Source organism: Typopeltis vanoorti, chromosome 25 (assembly GCF_054136105.1).
Source record: "Typopeltis vanoorti isolate ZY-2024b chromosome 25, IOZ_Tvanoo_1.0, whole genome shotgun sequence".
Taxonomy (NCBI): Eukaryota; Metazoa; Arthropoda; class Arachnida; order Uropygi; family Thelyphonidae; genus Typopeltis; species Typopeltis vanoorti.
In genome coordinates, this window is record NC_143573.1 from 37,961,521 (window position 1) to 37,981,527 (window position 20,007).

Sequence of the window (20,007 nt, forward strand, 5' to 3'; positions counted from 1 at the left end):
ACAATCATTATATATACGAGTATATATGTACCGAAAGATAATTTTAAAAAAAAAATCAGCTAATGCCTTTTTAATCTCGTATAGGAAGTAGGCAAGGCCGTTTAGCCCTATCTAACCAAAGATAATTAAAAGATATGAAAGATATATATAACTAATATATATATATATATATATATATATATATATATATATATATATATATATATATATATATATATATATATATATATATATATATATATATATATATATATATATATATATATATATATATATATATATATATATATACAGTATATGTACCCAAAGACATTCAGAATTTGTTCAAAAAAATTATTGAAGTTTATTATACCATATTCTAGTCTCTTTCAAGGTTATGTGAGTCGATGCAGTTGTCCCAACGTTTTATCCACTGCTGAAAACAGTTGTGGAACTGTTCAACTGAAAAACTGTTTACGACGACAGCGATTTCTCTTTCACTTCGTTCAGATCAATAAATTGCTGCTTCTTCATACTTTTATTTTTCCGTGGGAATAAAAAAAAAGGCACATTCACACGATTTTTTATCCTCTGTGAGTAAACCAGACAAAAAGTTAATGTTCGCACGTTCATTTGCAAACTTCTGTTCGCTGGCACGAAGACCATGACAAATTCAACTTTTTAAAAACTTGCTAAATGCTCTTTTGACGATTTCATTCATTGCCTGCTACACCTTTTCGATGATTTTATCATTTCTGCTTCTCGAGGCTCGGTCACATCGTGGTTGCTTTTCAACTGATATATTCTCATTTTTGAAACGAGAAAACCACTCACAGACCTGGTTTTACTTAAACCGTTGGATTAAAGGCTTGCCGAAGCCTATCACTAGTTTTAGCTGCAGTTTTACCCGAAAGAAAACACAATTTCATGCACATTCTCAGTTCCTATCACAAAATCGTGCCAGATGGAACTGAACCTGGACGTAAGTCGAGGGATGACTGCATATATATAGAAAAGCACATCGTATAAGAGAACTGCATGAGAGTCATAATGATAGAAATTAGAGAGATTGCTCTCAGGCGAAAAAAATGCAATCAATCAGCATATGGGTGCATGATCATAATAACAACCAGAAAAAGAGACACTATAGGATCACTCCACTAGATGTATCACTCAGGGCATTGGATCGGGGAAGTGAGAGAGAATGTCATTATATGGATACACTTAATGACAGAGTCGATGGTGCTTAGCATATGTCAGAAGATAGATGCTAAATTTCCAAACACCAAAAATAAACTGGTGGCCAAAACCTAAGGACGAACTACATTTTGACCTGTATATGAAAAAAAAAAAAAAAAAGATTACAGCCAAAGGTGGACACAATTTTTTTCCCAGCATACTAATTAATTATATTACATAAAATATTTGTTACAAATTGCGTGTAAATTAAATTACAATGCGTTTTTGGCAAAAGATACAAATTCCTTAAGAAGGTATTTAAGGAATTAATAAACAGTGCTTGCGAACACTATATGGAGAGACGTTTCAGTATGGAATATGCCCACTCTGAACTGTAATGTAGCTCAAGTAGCGTCATACCATGCTTCTTACCCGTGGTGAGCTATAAGGGACTCGCGCGAGCCCTTGTTAAATTTTTCTCAAATTTCCGAGCCCCTTGTTCTTCTTGTTTAATAATCTTGTAGAACTAGAAAATACCCGTGGAATGTATACATTCTATTATAATTGCTACTTTAAATTCATATGGATTTTCTGATAACTATATAAAAAATCATTTCATTGCATTTTGTTCTGATGGAACTAGTGTAATGTTAGGAAACAAATCAGGTGTTGCAATCAAACTTCTACAAAAATTTCCCAACGTTGTGATTTGGCATTGCGCTCATCGTTCACACTTAGCATTAGACAATTCGATAAAAAACATTAAAGAAATAAATCATTTTGAAATATTTTTGGATAAATTATATAACTTTCATCAATCATCACCAAAAAATCAACGAGAATTAAATACAATTGCAAAAGACCTCGGTATTCGAAATTTTAAAGATTGGCCGTGCGTTTGGACCACGATGAGCAGCTTGCAGTTTACTAACCGCTCTTGCTTTGTGGAGAAATTACCCAGCTTTATGCAAACATTTTGCATCGAACAATAAATATAAGGGTTTTTTAAACCGACATCTCAATTTGGAATTTTTAAAAGATCTAGCATTAATGATTGATATCCTACAGGAATTATCATATCTGTCAGAAGCTCTACAATGACTAAGTTAGACCGGTTTTTTTTTCTCCACGATGCGAGCCCTTTGTTAAAATTTCCATAGCTCACCACTGCTTGTTACAAAGTGATTCAGTAGTTCTTGATGCAGGTGACCCACTTCTCCTTCAGAGAAAGGATAAAGCCTTTGCTTTCTAAAGGGATTTTCGAGCAGCTGCTCATCTCCCTATTGAGTCACAAACGTGTTCTATAGGTTCTAGATTGAGGGAGCGGACTGGCCACTCGATTTGATTATTATCCCCTCTCTCCAGAAGAATCTCCACTGTTCATGTACGATATGCTATGGCATTGTCATCTATAAAAATGAATTCTTCGCCTACAACACCATGGAACAATCGAACATGACGTTGAATAATTGCGTTGCAATATCGTTCACAAGTCTTGGTTTTTTTGCAGCACTTGTAGTTCATTGCGTACATTAAGCATAATGTCTCCCCACACCATAACCCCAGCACGGTCATATTTCTCCCTTTCAAGACCATTCTCGCGATGGTAAGCAATGACACTTTCATGGCAGATCAAGTGTTGTCTAGATTCGGAGGAAAGACTAAAACGACTCTCATCTTTATAGAGTAAAAAACGTCCTCGACGATGAGCTGTGGATAGATGGACGCAGACTACAGGCCTTGCGGCTTTATTGAAGTCTCTTCAGTGGGAGCCAGGCCCAAGTGGAGATAACAAGGCAGAAGCATTAGCAAGGTCATCTCCTCCTATAGGAGCTGCCAAACGGTGTGCTACCTTTTTATTAAATTACTCTGGATTTAGAGAAAGATGTTCAAAGTTTATTTTTCACTTGGTCAGACTATAATAAATTTAGTTTAATCCTTTATCCAAGTGTGTGCAAACAAAGTTTGCGCCTGAAAGTATCTTCAGGACTGCGGTAAAGTGGTACAACACCGGGCGACTCCTTGCAAAGGTGGAGCAAGCTTGGTATCTCCACTTGGGCCTGGATCCCACTGAAGAGACCTCAATAAAGGTCGAAACTAGTCTGGGTAGAGGCCCTTCCCTTAATGCATAACATTATATATATCCGCAAGGAGATGTGTTTTGCATTATGGGAGATACTTAAATAGGGGTGTTGGTAGCTTGCTCCACCTTTGCAAGGAGTCGCCCGGTGTTATACCACTTTACCCCAGTCCTGAAGATACTTTCAGGTGCAAACTTTGTTTGCACACACTTGGATAAAGGATTAAACTAAATTTATTATAGTCTGACCAAGTGAAAAAATCTTTCAACTGTCCAACAATGTGTTTGCCTTCATGGGACAACAATTTGTTGGACGTTTCAAAACAATGGAGAACCGGCTTACCAGCCCGGTGCTTGGGCGGTGGGGTTGTGTGCCGTAGGCGCCAGTGGGAAAGATCCCCCTAGTATATATATATATATATATATATATATATATATATATATATATATATATATATATATATATATATATATATATATATATATATATATATATATATATATATATATATATATATATATATAAGGATAAAACTAAATTTTTCATATTCTAACTAAGTGAAAAAATCTTCCAACATCTTTCTCTAAATGCTGAGTAATTTAATAATCAGGTGAGACAACGTTTGGCAATTTCTACATTACTTCCACCTTAGTATCACCACTCTGGGTCTGTCTCCCACTGACGAGACCTCAATAAAGGTCGAAACCGGTCTGGGTAGTGGCCCTTCCCTTAATGCATAGCATTATACATGTCCGCGAGGAGATGTGCTTTGCATTATGGAAGATACTAAGAGAAGTAGTGATGAGAGCTTGGACTACCTTTACCACGAGTTGCCTCAGTCCTGAAGATACTTCAGGTGCAAACTTTGTTTGCTTACACTCAGATAAAGGATTAAACTAAATTTATTATAGTCTAACCAAGTGAGAAAAAACTTCCAACACACGCACACACACACACACACACACATATATATATATATATATATATATATATATATATATATATATATATATATATATATATATATATATATATATATATATATATATAATATCTTTTGCTGTGATGATGAGTTTGAGAGAAAAATTGTAGAATCAAGGGAAATCCTGCTGAACTTTGTCCACTTAAACAACAATTTGAGTTATAACATCCCAGATAGCCATACTGCAGTTATTCAATATCGGCGTTCGAGCCTGCACGCACACTTGCAATAAACAATGGCACGCCTGTTAGAATAACTTTAAAAAATACTACGTTTTTTATGTATCAATTATGTGTGGGAATTTTTACCTGTAATTTCCAGTTTGTTTAGATACTTCAATGTTCATTGCTATTCTTTTCCTTTAAGAATACCTGAGGAAGGCTGTTATACGCCGAAACTAGTTGTATTATTCTTATTAAAATCTTTATAAGTTATCGGTTAGTAGTTGAAAGGGGGCCAATCGTTCGATGCTGTTGGCACACTCTCCCTCGATGAGTCTTTGGACTCCCTGGAGGTGTCAAATAATAATAATAATAATAATAATAATAATAATAATAATAATAATAATAATAATAATAATAATAATAATAATAATAATAATCTCTGTTTTTAGTCATTAAATCTATGTTTTTTAAAATGTATCACAACAACCGAGTAAAAGCCGATTATCACACACACACACACACACACACACACACACACACACACACACACACACACACACACACACACACACACACACACACACATGTAAAAAGTATTTTACTTTGGGTATAATAAATGTTAAAGATACCAAGCTATTTTAAACCTGGTTTTACTCCATTTCCCAAGTAAGCAAACATACAAATAAGTCAAGTTTGCGCCTGCACGTAATGCAAGTCTAGCTGACCCTACAGGTAGTGCTAGACCAAGATAATTCATGGTAAAAGTAGAATAAGCTCTGATCACTAATCTTAATATTTACCCATAATGCAAAGCACATCTCCTGGAGGAGATGTATGATGCTTTGTATTAAAGGCAAGGGGCCACTACCTTTAACATTTATTATACCCAAGGTAAAACACTTTCTACATTTATATCTCCTCCTGAGATTTTTATTTAATCAGGTTAAAACACCTTATGGTAACTCGTTCTGGTAAAATACTTATAAGCTCTGTATTACTAAAATCTTGATATTTCTAGCCTGGCTCCCACCGATGAGACCTCAATAAAGGTCGAAACCGGTCTGGGTAGTGGCCCCTTGCCTTTAATACAAAGCATCATACATCTCCTCCAGGAGATGTGGTTTGCATTAGGGGTAAATATTAAGATTAGTGATCAGAGCTTATTCTACTTTTACCATGAGTTATCTTGGTCTTGCACTACCTGTAGGGTCAGCTAGACTTGCATTACGTGCAGGCGCAAACTTGACTTATTTGTCTGTTTGCTTACTTGGGAAATGGAGTAAAACCAGGTTTAAAATAGCTTGGTATCTTTAACATATATATATATATAACAAGTGGTGAACTTAAGTAAAATATTTTAAGTAGCACGAAGTAGTTTTTTGTCTTTTTTTCTTTGGTGGTTATATGGTTATTTATGTTTATCTTTGCAAGTGTTCTGAAATTAATATAAATGTATGGAAATGTTATTCATTTGGTAATTTGGTTATTTTTCACTTTAAGTTTTTACAAATTGTTTTAGAAAAGTATGGTACTCTTCCAAAAAAAAAAAAAAAAAAAAAAATCAGCTAACGCCTATGTTGTTCCCCAATAGGAGTATGGTACTCTTTAGGTAAATAATTATCAAATGAAAATAAAGCTATTTCTTATCAATCAATTTATCAATTTTATCCAATAAGCAAATTTAGAAACTAGGCGTACTGTAATAACTTGGAAATTTGATCGTGCAGTCAGTTTTGCCTAACTTGCAGGTTTGCTGTCATGTGCTGAGTTATCTATGGAAAGGTGAAAGACCGTGTGTGACCTGCTACCGTTCTTCCAGCTGATGCTTCTACTACTTTGGTGAGGTTCTACTTAAATAAATATTTTTACAGTTCTTACTGAGTTTATGCTTTATAATTTAATATTAATAGTAAAGTAATATGCACAATTGCATTCTATTAAATGTAAAAAGGCGAAAAAAAGGCTGAATGCAAAAATTTTTGCTGCACAAACTGTCACAAGAGGGTATAACTAATAATGTAAACTTTAAGCCTAATAATTTGGATGGTTTAAACAGTGTCGCATCTTTCATGTATAGATCTGCAAAAGGCATGGAATTTTTATTCTTTTTAGCAAATAGTAAGTGTGCAGTGTGATACGATCTCCGATTGTGTTTCAGATAAAGTTCTTAGAAAAAAAGAAAAAAAATATATATATATATATATATCCAAAATAAGAACTGTTTTCCCTAAAGATAAATCTGTGAAAACACTACTTATGGAAGAGGGGTTTTAAATTAATATTTGAAAATATATTTGAAGGAATGCATACCGTTTTTTTTTTATTCGAATTATTTTTCTTGATACATATGTTTCTCCAAAATCTTTTGCTTTTTTTTTAAACCATTTCTTTCAAAAAGATTTTTTTTTCAGATAATGTTTCTAAAATTGTATTTGCTTTAGTATAAAATCTCATAAGACTACTTTTCTAAAAGTTGTGCCACTAGTTTATAACGAACTGTTATGGAAGGTCCAGTTTATACTGCATGCTAAAGCATTAATAATCGAAATACAAATGACATCAAGGAACTGATTGAAGTGCATCTAGTTAATGTCTGTTAATATGCATTCAGAAATTGTGTCACAGAAATTCTCTTAGTGTCATGGTGAGTTATGGTTCAACATTTGTAATTAGGAATTCAGCAAGCTACATGAAAGGTGTGATGATGATGATGACTTGTTGAAAGTTGAATTACAGACTCTCTGCCAGTTAGAATTTGTTGCAAATATTCAGCATTGAATAATGAAATGTGATACTGACTGTTACTGATTGTGATACATATATTGTAAGTAGTAGTAAAATTTTATTATTTTTTTCCCCTAGACTGTTGACATCTTTAACCAAATACATAGCAAATATGTTAGTAGCCAGCCAGATAAGTTAATTGAAACATATTGTTCATGACATTATTTCATGTTTATTATAATTGATGATTGCCTGGGAATATGTTTTTAACAACAGTTGTTTAAATGTATACATCTGGAATATGTTCATGAAATAATTTCTGAGAATTAACTAATTTTTCATTTCATAAAAATTGAATGTCTGTAGTCAATTAGTTTTGCCCCTATAACTTTTTATACTTATTGAGAAATAATAATCATCGTAAACAAACCTTTCAGTAGGATTTGAAAGCTTACCTAGTTACTGGCATGTTAATAATTATATAAAAATATGTTCACAAGCAGGTCAGTTCATAGGACTAAATGCAATGTATCTAGGTATAAAGAGTTTGAGTTGGTATGTTGCATATAGATGATTTTGATTTAAATGCAAGTAGTTTGCTAAGTCCACATAAAAGTGCACTTGGGAAATGTGTATGATGGGTAAGCAGAAAAATGTTAAAAACCATCTGTCCCAGTGGCTTAATTGGCAGAAGTATTGCTTGCTTACTGCAACGACCATGGATTTGAAATCCTGTGTAAGGCATGGAACTGTTTATAGAAGATTTTTTTTTTCCTCAGAGAAGCTTGTGTAACTTATTAGTTGATAGGCATTTTAATAAATACATAAGGAATATAACATGATTAAGAACTAAACAAACTAAAACGTTTTTTCCCTCAACTATAAGTTATATTGGATGTGGAGTTATTATTAAAGATTATTATTACTACATGGACAACTCCACGGAGTCCTTACTCATCACAGGAGGCCCTAGACATTAGGCAAAGCACTATCCAACATTTGTGCAATATGTATCATACTCTGTTTTGAATTCATTCACAGTCAAGGCACTCGCAACAAAATTTGATTTGGTAACTTATTCCACTCATTCACCACTCTCCAAGTAAATAATATAGTCCTCACACACCTGTAACTATACTCTTCTTAATATTCAAGGGTGCACACTTGTTCTCTCACCAGCAGACCTGTTTGGAAAAATTTTCTCCGCATTAATCTTGTAAAAATCTTTCAATAATTTGTATGTCTCAATCATGCCACTCATTTGATGTCTGTCAAATTTCTTTAAGCCAGAAATCTTCAACCTATCCTCATAAGTTGTATTCCATAGACCTGCCACCATCTTGGCTCCAGAACCTCTCCACCTCATCCATAAAAAACCCAGGCGACCAGATCTATGCACAGTATTCAAGATGGGATCTCACCAAGACCTTATAAAGAAGTACAATAACCTGCTTAATCTGATCAGGTGTTCTTGGGTAACCAAGTAAACCAATGTGCTATTTTAGCCATTTTTGCAGTAGGCTCTCTAAACTTCAACTCTTTCCAACACCTCAAATCAATTGATAGATGAATCAATTTCCTGCAGTATAGTTCTATCAATATGCAGCACAACTAGTAATCTTTTTATCTCTCAATGCATAACCTCACACTTTTGCCATATTAAATTGATATCCATTCTACTTTGCCCAATCACCTAGTGTCGAATCCTACAGCCACTTTATTTTGCTAGTTCATGACTAGAGGGAGACGAAGTACAGTTGCTGCTGGGGGGGGGGAATTGTTGAGGTCACATATAAAGGAAACCAGGTTCTCTCTGCATGGCCAGTATGTCTGCAAATCTGTTACCCCTCATTGCATGCCCTATTTCCTTTTTTCTCATCCTCACCACATACAGTGGATCATAACCTAAAAAAATGCAATTTTACTATGACAAAAATTCTCACACAAAAACAGTACACAAAATTTCATCAAAAAAATAAAAAATACAAGAAATTCAGCAAAAAAAAAGTAAAAAAAATTCAACCTAGAAAATCATAAAATCAAACAAACACCCTCAAAAATAAAAATAAAAATCCAATCCAAAAATCAGAAAAAAAATCAAACCTGAAAAACATAAAACAAAAAAATCAAACCTGAAAAACATAAAACAAAAAAATCCATCCAAAAAGCATAAAAAAACAATAAAAATCCAACCCAGAAAATTATAAATAAACAAAAAAAAATCCATTCCAGAAATCATAAAAATAAAAAAAAAAACCATTTCAAAAATAATAAAAATAAATCCATTTTGAAAATCATTAAAAAAAAAAATCCATTCCAAAACCATGAATATAAAAAAAAAATTCTTTCCCAAAACCACAAAAAACAAAAAAAAATCCAACAGAAAACTGCAAAACACAAAAGAAACCTCAAAATATCATGAACGACAAAACTAATATGAAAAACGCTGAAACAACCCACCAATGATAAATGTAGGTGATGGTGTACCAAAAAAAAAAAAAAGTTTTCACATCCATGTCACCAACATCCAAAGCCTAAACAGCAGTTCTCTCCATGTTGAAAATGATGTGCACCATCACCTACACTTATCTAAACCAGAATTACTATTCTAATTAGAATCCCAGGTGAAAATTTCTCTACTAAACTCTCTCCAAACTTTGTTAACAACTCCAACCTCTTCAACTATCACTAAAGTTGGACTTTCTATATTTGGAATAACCTAATAGATCACCTTTCTTGGGGACTTCAATGTGAACAACTCAAATTAACTTCCCTTCTCCAGTTTTAAACACCTCGGTATCTCTGCTTGTTTGACCAACTACAGATCATTAATCTCACTAACATAATACCTGACAACCTCCTCCAATTTGCCAGCACATCTGATCTTTTTCCTAACATGCTTCCCTTCCAAGTGGATGAGGATGTCAATTTTCTTAGGAACTCACATCACAACCTCATACCAGTCTCTTTTGCCACAGAAGTGATGAGAATTTATGCCACCTTTGCCACGAGTTGTCCCAGTCCTGAAAATACTTCAGGTGAAAACTTTGTTTGTTTACACTTGGATAAAGGATTAAACCAAATATATAATTAGTAGCATAGCCAAGTGAAAAAACTTCCATCAACAAGCCGGCCTCGTTGGCCGAGTGGTTAGCGTATCCGCTCTCCAGCTAAAAGGCTGTGGGTTTGAATCCTGCCGTGGGCATGGATGTTTGTGATTGTCTGTGAAAATATTGGTGGTGGACAGTAGATGGTGTAGAGGATGCGATTGGTGGATGATGGGCGGATGAGATTGAGTGGTGTAGTTGGAGAGTAGGTGCCCTCCCTCAATGAGTCTTGGACTCCCTGGAGGTGTCAAATAATAATAATAATAATAATAATAATAAAAACTTATCTCTAATCCAGAGAATTTTAATAATAAGATATGACACCTTTTGGCAACTCATATAGGGAAATGTGACTTCTCCATTACTTCCACCTTAGTTTCACCACCTCTGGTTCTGACTCCCACTGATGAGACCGCAATAAAGCTCGAAACCGGTTGGAAGCTTGGGTGATGAATGGTAATGCTGTAGCCCATGAAGTTTTAACTGAGGCTCGGCTATTGCTGTCACCTAGGTCCTGGAGGGAAGGGGAAGGGTAACGAATGGCAATGCTGTAGCCCATGAAGTTAACTGAGGCACGGCTGTTGCTGTTTCCTCCACTGAGATGAAATATGAGTGGCTCTGCTTGGTGGTGGTGGGGTGAGCCCACCACCTAGCAAGTGGGGTGATCTCACGAGTTTTTGGAGAGGTAACCCAGCACTTAAACAGGGAAACTGGTCTGGGTAGTGACCCTTCCCTTAATGCATAGCATTATACATGTCTGCAAGGAGATGTGCTTTGCATTATGGGATACTAAGGCAAGTGATGAGAACATCTTTGCCATGAGTTGCCCCAGTTCTGAAAATACTTCACTTGCAAGCTTATGCTTGTATAAAGGATTAAACCAAATATATAATTGGTAACATCACCATCCACTGGCACATCCTTCGGCACTAGTAAAGTTCAAATGGGATGACCTCCATGACTTCTATTCCTCTTTACCACTGTCTGAATACTGCCTCAGTACTTCTGATCCAAACACCTGCTCAGACCAAATAACAGAAATAATTCTCACAGGAACTGTGGCATTCATCCCTTATTCCACTCCAAATTCACAACCACTATCCTGTTTTTTCTCAAAACAATGTGGCAAAGCAGTAAAAGGAAAAACTTCTGCATACCATAAATGGCTGAAGACCAAAACTCCAGTTGCTCATTTTGCCTATACTGCAGCTCTCAATAGCTGTAAAAGAATCATCACCAAATCCAAATCAGACTTAAAAAGAGCCAGCTGCTGTAAACTCTCCAAATGACAGTCACTCTCTCTCTCTGCTATCGTGCCAAGGCCATTTGGTGCAGATTTTGCCTATCCAGGTTTTCACCACTATCTTGCATCTGAATGGTACTACACTCTCCTCAGCTAAAGAGAGGTCTGACTTACTGGCATCACATCTTCTCTTTCAATTTCTGCATTGATGACCTGAACAAAGTTCCCTCCACTCCACCAAGAATTGTTCTCTCTCCATGTTGCCAATAATCATCCACCAGAAAAATATCTGAAGAATCCTTAATAACCTGAACACAAGACATTTGGTCCTGATGGTAAGCCCCTATTGTGTTAAAAGTTTGTGCCCCCATCACTAACAGCTATCGTGTATTGTCTCTTCAATCTATCCTATTCAATCTGCATGTACCCTACAAAATGGAAATTGGCTCACATCCAACTCATCCAATTATGTTTTCTGTTCTCTCTAAGATTATGGAGATGGTTATTAATAACCAACTATCTTCCATTCTTTTATGATTTTATCTATGTATATATTAAATAAAACCAGTGAGAGAGGGCAACCCTGATGTATTCCTGTATTTATTGGTTTCTAGCTTGATGTTGAATTATTGTACTTCACAGATATTTTATTATCTTGATATATATTATATAAGGCTCTAAAGAGAGTTGGTTTGGTATTTCACATTCTTCTAAGATTTCCCATAGTTTTTCTCTGATAATTTTATCAAATACTTTGGTGTAATCTATAAACGCTGTGTGTGTTTCTATGTTCATTTCTCTGTGTTTTTCAATTAATAATTTTAACGTAAATGCAGAGTCTATGCAAGACCTGCCTTTTCTGAATCCATTTTGTTCTATTAATTTTAGGTCTACTATATGTTTAAGTTTATATGCTAAGATTTTTGCATATACTTTATAACAGGTACTAAGTAAGCTGATTCCACGATAATTGTTACAATCAGATTTATGTCCTTTTTTGTAGATGGGGATAACTATTGCTTTAGTCCAATCTTGTGGGCATTTTCCTTCTTTCCAGATCATATTATAAAAGTTAAGTAACCTGAATGAGAATTCAAGTCTTGCATATTTGATAAGTTCCAAGTTTTATATTGTCTTCTCCTGGAGCTTTTCCTGTTTTGTTTTGGGTTAATGTTTCTGTTAATTCTTCTAGAGTGATGTTTTCCAAGTTATCTGAGATGTTTACAAAGGGTAATTTTCTATTTTCATCATACCATAGATCTTGGTAATAATTTTGCCATGTTTCTATTTTAATGGTATTAATATCTGCTTTATCTCTAGTTTCATTGCTTATATCTTTGAGGATTTTATATGCATTAGGTCTTTTGAACATACAGTCTCTCTCTAATTTTGTTACAAAATTGTTCCATCTGTTTCTGTTTATTCTCCTGCATGCTGCTTTTGCTATTATTTTTTTTTTCTGCTATATTCGATTTTTGATTCTATTGTTTTTAAGTTGAGCCAGTTTTTATATGTTTTTTCTTTTCTTTAATGCATTTAATTTCATCATCCCAGTCCCTAAGGCCTCTTTTTCTTTTCAACTTTTTCTTTGTTCCTAAACTTTCTTTTGCAGCTTTTGTCATTATGGTTTTTAGGTTTGACTATTCTTCTTCTGTTCTGATTTTGTTTTATACTTGTCATCCAGTTCTTTATTCTTTTTTGGTACAAGTCTTTAATACTATTGTCATCCAAAAGTCTAACTGTGAAGGATTCAAAATTTAGATTTTCCTTGTGCTTTTTTGTTGTTTTCCATCTTGGTTCCCATTTTATTTTTCCAATTAAAATGTAATGATCTGATTCTATTTCAGATCCTCTGTATACTCTTGTATCTATTATAATTTCTGACATTTTGATATTGCCGATTATGTAATCAATAATGCTTCTTGTGTCTCTTGCTTCCTAGGTGTAACTGTGGATGTCTTTATGTTTGAAGAAGGTGTTCATTATTTTAAGGTTATTGCTTATAGTAAAATCTTTTAATTTATTTCCATTTCTATTACAGTTAAGTTCTCAGATTCCTATGTTTGGTTTATATGGTTTATTGCCAATTCTTGCATTGAGATCTCCTATTACCAAAATGTGATCTTATTATTTAATATGTCTTATTTAATATGTTCTGCAGTTGGATGTAGAAGTTTTCTGAGTCCTCTTTTCCTTCTTCAGGTGCATAAGTTCCAATTACTGTCATATAGCCTCTGTCTATTTTAATTCTTATTTCTATTATTCTATCACTTCAAAAGTTGTAATGGATTATATTGTTTCTAAGAGATTTATGCAGAAAGATAATTACACCAGATTTAGCTCTCTCTTCTGCTTTTACCCCACTGTATATATAGATGTAATTTTCAGTTTCGTCTGTTCCTCTTTGCTTTTTTTTAGATTCTGTAATACTGCTATTTTTACATTTCTTTCTTCTAGTGCTTGGTCCAGTTCTATGATTTTCTGGTGGATACCTCTCACATTCCAGGAAGCTATATTCCAATAGGTGTATTTCTGCTTTTTTTTTTTTTTTTTCGATAATTTTCTTCTCGAATCCTTATTCCAAGCTGGTTTGTTACCAAAAAAGTCTGTCTGTTTACTGTCTTCATGAGTCTTTTTAGTGGGTTAAAATTTTGACTTAGAGGGTTACTGGCCATCTGCAGTCTAGCTTGGTGATGGGGCTGCCATCTTGAGGCCTGAAAGTGGTAGGAAGGAATTTTAAAGAGAAGACACAGAGATAGAAATAGAATGATCCATAGCCCTTGATTACTCTAATAGCATTAGGGTTGTGAGTTACAAGAGTTGGGCGAGGAATGCCATATAGGAAAGATTAAAGAGCAAGGGGGCCTACCACAAAGAAGAGGGAAGAGAGAGAATAGACCCAGCTAGGGGGACCATGGGAAAGCCACTGCCCTTGCTATCAAGATGATAGCCCTGTTGGTTCACGAGTCCTTATTCAACATATTCGGACCACTCCACCATATCGGGTGGGCTCTCCTATCTGCCATCCAGGGGATGCGCTCTCTAGAGGTTACGGGGTCTTCCGAGTGCTTTCTCCATGTCACTAATAATCTTTCACCAGAAAAATATCTGAAGAATCCTTAATAGCCTGAACACAAGGCATTTGATCCTGATGGTAAGCCCCTATTGTGTTAAAAGCTTGTGCTCCATCACTAACAGCTATCGTGTATTGTCTCTTCAATCTACGCACCCGACAACATAGAAATAGGCTGACATCCAATGATAAATATCTACGAACGAATTACCATCCAGTTGAAAATTGACATCTTTATCCAAGTGGATGAGGATGTCAATTTTCTTGGTAACTCAGATCACAACCTCAAACAAGTCTCTTTTGCCATAGAACATCACCCCAGTTATGTCCTTTGGCACTAGTAAAGTATCAAATGGGATGACTTCCTTGACTTATATTCCTCTTTACCACTGTCTGAATACTGCTTCAGTACTTCTGATCCAAACACCTGCTCAGACCAAATAACAGAAATAATTCTCACAGGAACTGTGGCATTCATCCCTTATTCCACTCCAAATTCACAACCATCATCCTGTTTTTTCTCAAAAAAATGTTGCAAAGCAGTAAAAGAAAAAACTTCTGCATACCACAAATGGCTAAAGACCAAAACTCCAGTTGCTCATTTTGCCTATACTGCAGCTCTCAATAGCTGTAAAAGAATCATCACCAAATCCAAATCAGACTTTGAAACAGCCAGATACTGTAAACTCTCCCAAATGACAGATGACCTGAACAAAGTTCCCTCCACTCTGCCAAGAATTGCTCTCTCTCCATGTTGCCAATAATCATCCACCAGAAAAATATCTGAAGAATCCTTAATAACCTGAACACAAGACATTTGGTCCTGATGGTAAGCCCCTATTGTGTTAAAAGCTTGTGCCTCATCACTAACAGCTATCGTGTATTGTCTCTTCAATCTGCGTGTACCCTACAAAATGGAAATAATGGGCTCACATCCAACCCATCTCAAAGAAAGGTGATTGATGAAAGTCTACCAATGAATTACCATCCAGTTGCTTTCACTTCTGTTCTTTCTAAAATTATGGAGAAGGTCATTAATAATCAACTCTTGAACCACCTAGAGACTTGCCAACTAACCAGTGACCAGCTGTACGGATTCCACTTACAATCTACAGCCAGTTTTCTAGCTTTCACTACCCACCTCTAGACTGAAGCCATGAAAAAATTTGGAAAAAAAACTCACGTGGTTGCCTCCAACATTTCAAAGGCATTTGATTTTGTTTGGCACATGGGCCTACTTATTCAATCTTCCATCCTGTGGTCCACCTTCCACACTCTGCAACTAGTTTGTCAACTTTCTCACTTGTCTCTCATTGTGTGTCATGGTGGATAGGGTCCTCTCCTTAGATTTCCCCACCAATGCAGGAGTTCCCCAGGGTTCTGTTCTCTCACCCACTCTCTTCCTCGTATATAAATGACCTGATCTCACAGACCTCCAATCCTATCTATAGCTTAGCTGATTACAGTACACTCCATTCTTCCTTTTCATTTGACAAACTCTCCCCCTTACCAAACAGATATCCAAACACAATCAGATTTCCCTTCTTGGACTAACCTATACCTCCAACCTTTGCTGGCACAAACACATTTTAACTATAGTCTCTGCAACTGCCAGAAATTTGTATTTTTTCACACAAGACACTATTTTGCAGCTGCTAACTCTATACAAATTTCAAATCCATCCAGTCATGGAATGTTGCTCTCATATTTGGGTTGGTGCACAAAAGTCCTCCCTAAGATTGCTTGATTCGATCAAGAAGAGGGCAATCCAGTTAATGATTCCCCTCTCTCACATATCCACTTCAATCCCTCTCTTATAGACATTCAGTTTATGCCTCTTCTACAGATACTTTCATGGCCTCTGTTTTGCCCACTAGTATTTCTCCACTTTCCTCCAAAAAACAAGAACCAGTGCTATCCAACACCCTTTTACAGTCCATCTTGAAACTGACCGATTCAGTTGTTTGTTCAAAAAAGGATAAACGGATTCCTCCTTTCTTCTTATCTTCTTGCCCACACTTGGCACTCTGCTATAGGTCTTGTGATCTTTCTTGTGTGGGTCAGATATATTAAAAAAAAATATATATATACAGCTAATCATTCCTCATGTGCAACTGTTATTATATAAATTCGAAATCTGCCCAACCTTGTAATACTATTCATGTATTTGTGGTATTCTACCAGTCCCTTCCTCCAGATATTTTCCCCTATCCAGAAGATGGCTTCTTGCTGAATTGATGATCCTCCCTCTCAGAGATTTATTCCATTTGCTCTCACAGATATTGTTTCTTCCTTGTATCTCTTCTGTAGGTTTCATAAGAATTGCTCTACTTAACTGTCCACCATCCATATACTCTTTTTAAAGACTGTAATAACACAATCAATTTCTGATAAACTGAATGTGAGAATTACAGAGGTATTTCCCTACTGAGTGTTCCTGGTAAGATTTATGCTAGTATACTTGAGAAACGGTTGAGAAGAATTGTGGAAGAAAAGCTTGGTGAAGAACAAACTGGTATGGAAAGTGGTATTAAACCTGATATCAAAATTGGAGATGTTAATGTCAGCTCTTTGCTTTATGCAGGCGATGTTATACTTCTGAATAAATCTGCTACAAGTCTGCAAGATTCCCTGACTAAATTGAATTACTGTTGTAATAGATATGGTATGAAGGTCAGCAATACAAAGACAATGAAAATAGGCAGAATTGTTGAAAATGTCAACTGTGTTGTGAATGGAGAACCTGGCAATGCGAATGGAAAGCTGGCATCAATGGCAATATCATATTAAAAATGAGGATATTAGGAATGAACTTGACATTGTCAGCATCCAGGAATAAGTTAGCAGAGCTAATCTCAGGTGGTATGGTCACTTAATGAGACAGAATGTCACAGAATGGGTGAGGAAAGATTGGCAAAACAAGTGTTCTCCGCCAGGGTGGCAGGAATACGACCCAGAGGAAGACCAAGATATAGATGGATTGATATGGTACAAAGTGCCTTAGACGATAGAAATATAAGATCTGATAATGTTGGAGTCTTGACAAGTAATAGACTGATTTGGAGGAAAATTGTAGATAGGAAGTTAGTAATGATGTAAATTTTTCATGTAGTACTATCATATCCTGTATACCCCTTAAGGGTACATGGCAGGAATTTGATGATGTTGATTTCTGATAAACATTCATCATCGTCACTACCTTGAATAGAATCTAGAAACTATTAAACTATTTCTGCATAGTCTTTAGTCATTATTCTTGAGTAATTGTCAAAAAATTTTGGGATACTGTGTCATTCTCTCAAAATCAAAAATTAGATGACAAAGTACTGCTGAACTTTTTTAAACAGTTCAGCAGTACTTTGATTTGTAGCAGATTTGTATTGGCCAATGAATCTTGTATGTGATGTCCTTGCTGTGCTATGCAAATCCTTATATATTATTTTTTTTAAATCCCATATATATGAGATTTGAATAACCTAATGTTTAGAAATCCTTTTCTCTGAATGTTTTGAGTTTAACCAAAATAAGTTTACCATGAGAGAGCAACATAAGTCTTGTATGTGTTGAATGTTATGCTCACTGAATTAGAAATTCAGTCAGTGTTATTGACTTTATTTAGTTAATATAATAAAATGCCTTCAATATATTGCTAGTTATCTGAAATTGCTTTCTTAAAATAACTTATATAAATTAACGAGTTTTGTTTTTTTTTTGTTTCCATACCTTTTTTTCTTATAGAAGTTGAGGCTTTACTGTCAGCTATGTCTCTGACAGTTCAACAACTTCTTAATGATGCTAAGCGCCTTGTTACTCGACTTCGGGAGCACGATTGTCGTGCAGATACACTTATAGCTCAGGCTCAGTCTGTTAATAATAACGTGCAAACAATGAAACAGGTTTGTATTTAGACTTTTTACAAAAATTGATTAAAAATAAATCTTTTTTTTTAGATAAAGCAATTCCTTCCTTCTTCTGCAGCTAACCCCACTTAAGAAGTGTTGCTGTTTTTAGTGAGTCTCCACATCCTTCTGTCTAGAGCTGAAACCACATCCAAGTTTTTCATCCTCAAGTCCTCCTCCACCAGTTCCCTCCATCTCTTCTTTGGCTGCCCACACTTCCTCCTCCCCTGCACATCCATTTGCATGACCTTTCTTCCCACATACTCATCCTCCCTTCTCCTCATATGGCCAAACCATCTCAACCTTGTCTCCTGTATCTTCATTCCTAAGTTCGTAAATTTCACCATTCCCCTTACATAGTCATTTCTCAGATGATCCTTTCTTGTGTTGTGTCCTGAATAAACTAAGAAGGAAGATTTAACATGAATTATTCAGGAACAACTTTATTTAAATATAGGCAGAGAATGTGGTGTGTTGGCTATATACTGGAAAGGTAATTTTATGTATATAACACTAAATTAGGAGTAAGAAATTGTATAACAAATGAAAGAAAATTGTAAGACCTAACCTGTTATGCATCAGGGTCAGATAAAGAAATTAATTAAAGTGTTAAATTTATTTAAGAACCCCATTTCATGAAGGTGGCAAAACCCGTAAGCCAGAGTCCAAGGGGTCACCTTTTGACCGTCCAGTGTTACGTATACCGGGGGGGGGGAGAAGTTATGAGAAAGAGAAACCAGAGCACTTTCCAAGAAAAACACAAGCGCACGTGCGATGTAATAGAGGGAGCTGGACGCCATGACGTAAACCCACGTGACCGCGTTGGCGGGCATCGCGATTGTTGAGAAGAGAATGAAAACAAAAGGGTCAAGCAACCCCCACTCGAGGCTTTTTGGTTCCGGTTTCCTGATCGCTCGGATGTTGGTCCAGTCCGCACCTGCGGAGAAGTTCCAGGTGGTCGTGGGAGGTATAAGGCATCTGTCGTAGTACCAAGTAGGGCTAGCTATTTCCTTGGACTAGGATAGCTGTGTTATGTCGTGCGACAGAAGAACCAAGTAGATGGCGTCCGTTCTGGCTAAGCTCCTGAGCCATATCTTCCTTCCCACGGAGAATCCGGCCGTACAGTTTGTAGTAGGTGACCAGATGGATAGCAGACTGAGAAGAAGCCTTGATGTTCTAGACAAGGCAGAAGAAAACATTGAGTATCATTCCAGTGATGGTAACGTAGACGCTTGTGATATATTTTTCAGTTGAGGAATTATATGCTTTCTAAGGAACAGTTTTGTGTAGTGGACTTATTTTATGGAACTTTAGGAACTGTCTACAACTTGGCATAGGCCCATTTTGTTTGAGAACTGTCTGCCTAGAAAGGCCATGTTTTTATTTGTATGAATTAGTAGTAATGTGTTAAATAATATAACTAGTGACCACGTGAGTGTAGAAAGTGTGATAAGTGTTAATAAGTTAATGTTAAGTTGCATATAGAGGTGGTCCAAGCAAATTTGTTCATGTATTTTGTTTAGTAGTATTGAACCAAAGATCTTACTTGAGAATGATTCAGATTACTTAGTAGCAA

General features: G+C 35.6%; 1 protein-coding gene across 4 annotated transcripts in view; it reads left to right on the plus strand.

Moving 5' to 3' along the window:
- Positions 1–6,072: 6,072 nt before the first annotated feature.
- LOC150092672 (FGFR1 oncogene partner 2 homolog) overlaps positions 6,073–20,007 on the plus strand; it is a 54,306-nt gene continuing 40,371 nt past the window's right edge. The window contains exons 1-2 of one of the 4 annotated variants that reach the window (XM_090414501.1): positions 6,073–6,224; positions 18,271–18,428. In XM_090414501.1, coding sequence (XP_090270627.1) covers positions 18,294–18,428 — 135 coding nt within the window. In that variant the 5' untranslated portion in view covers positions 6,073–6,224; positions 18,271–18,293. Of the gene's footprint in view, positions 6,225–6,271; positions 6,504–6,795; positions 7,210–18,270; positions 18,429–20,007 lie in introns of those variants that run through there. The other 3 variants (XM_090414503.1, XM_090414500.1, XM_090414502.1) reach the window with 3 other exon arrangements.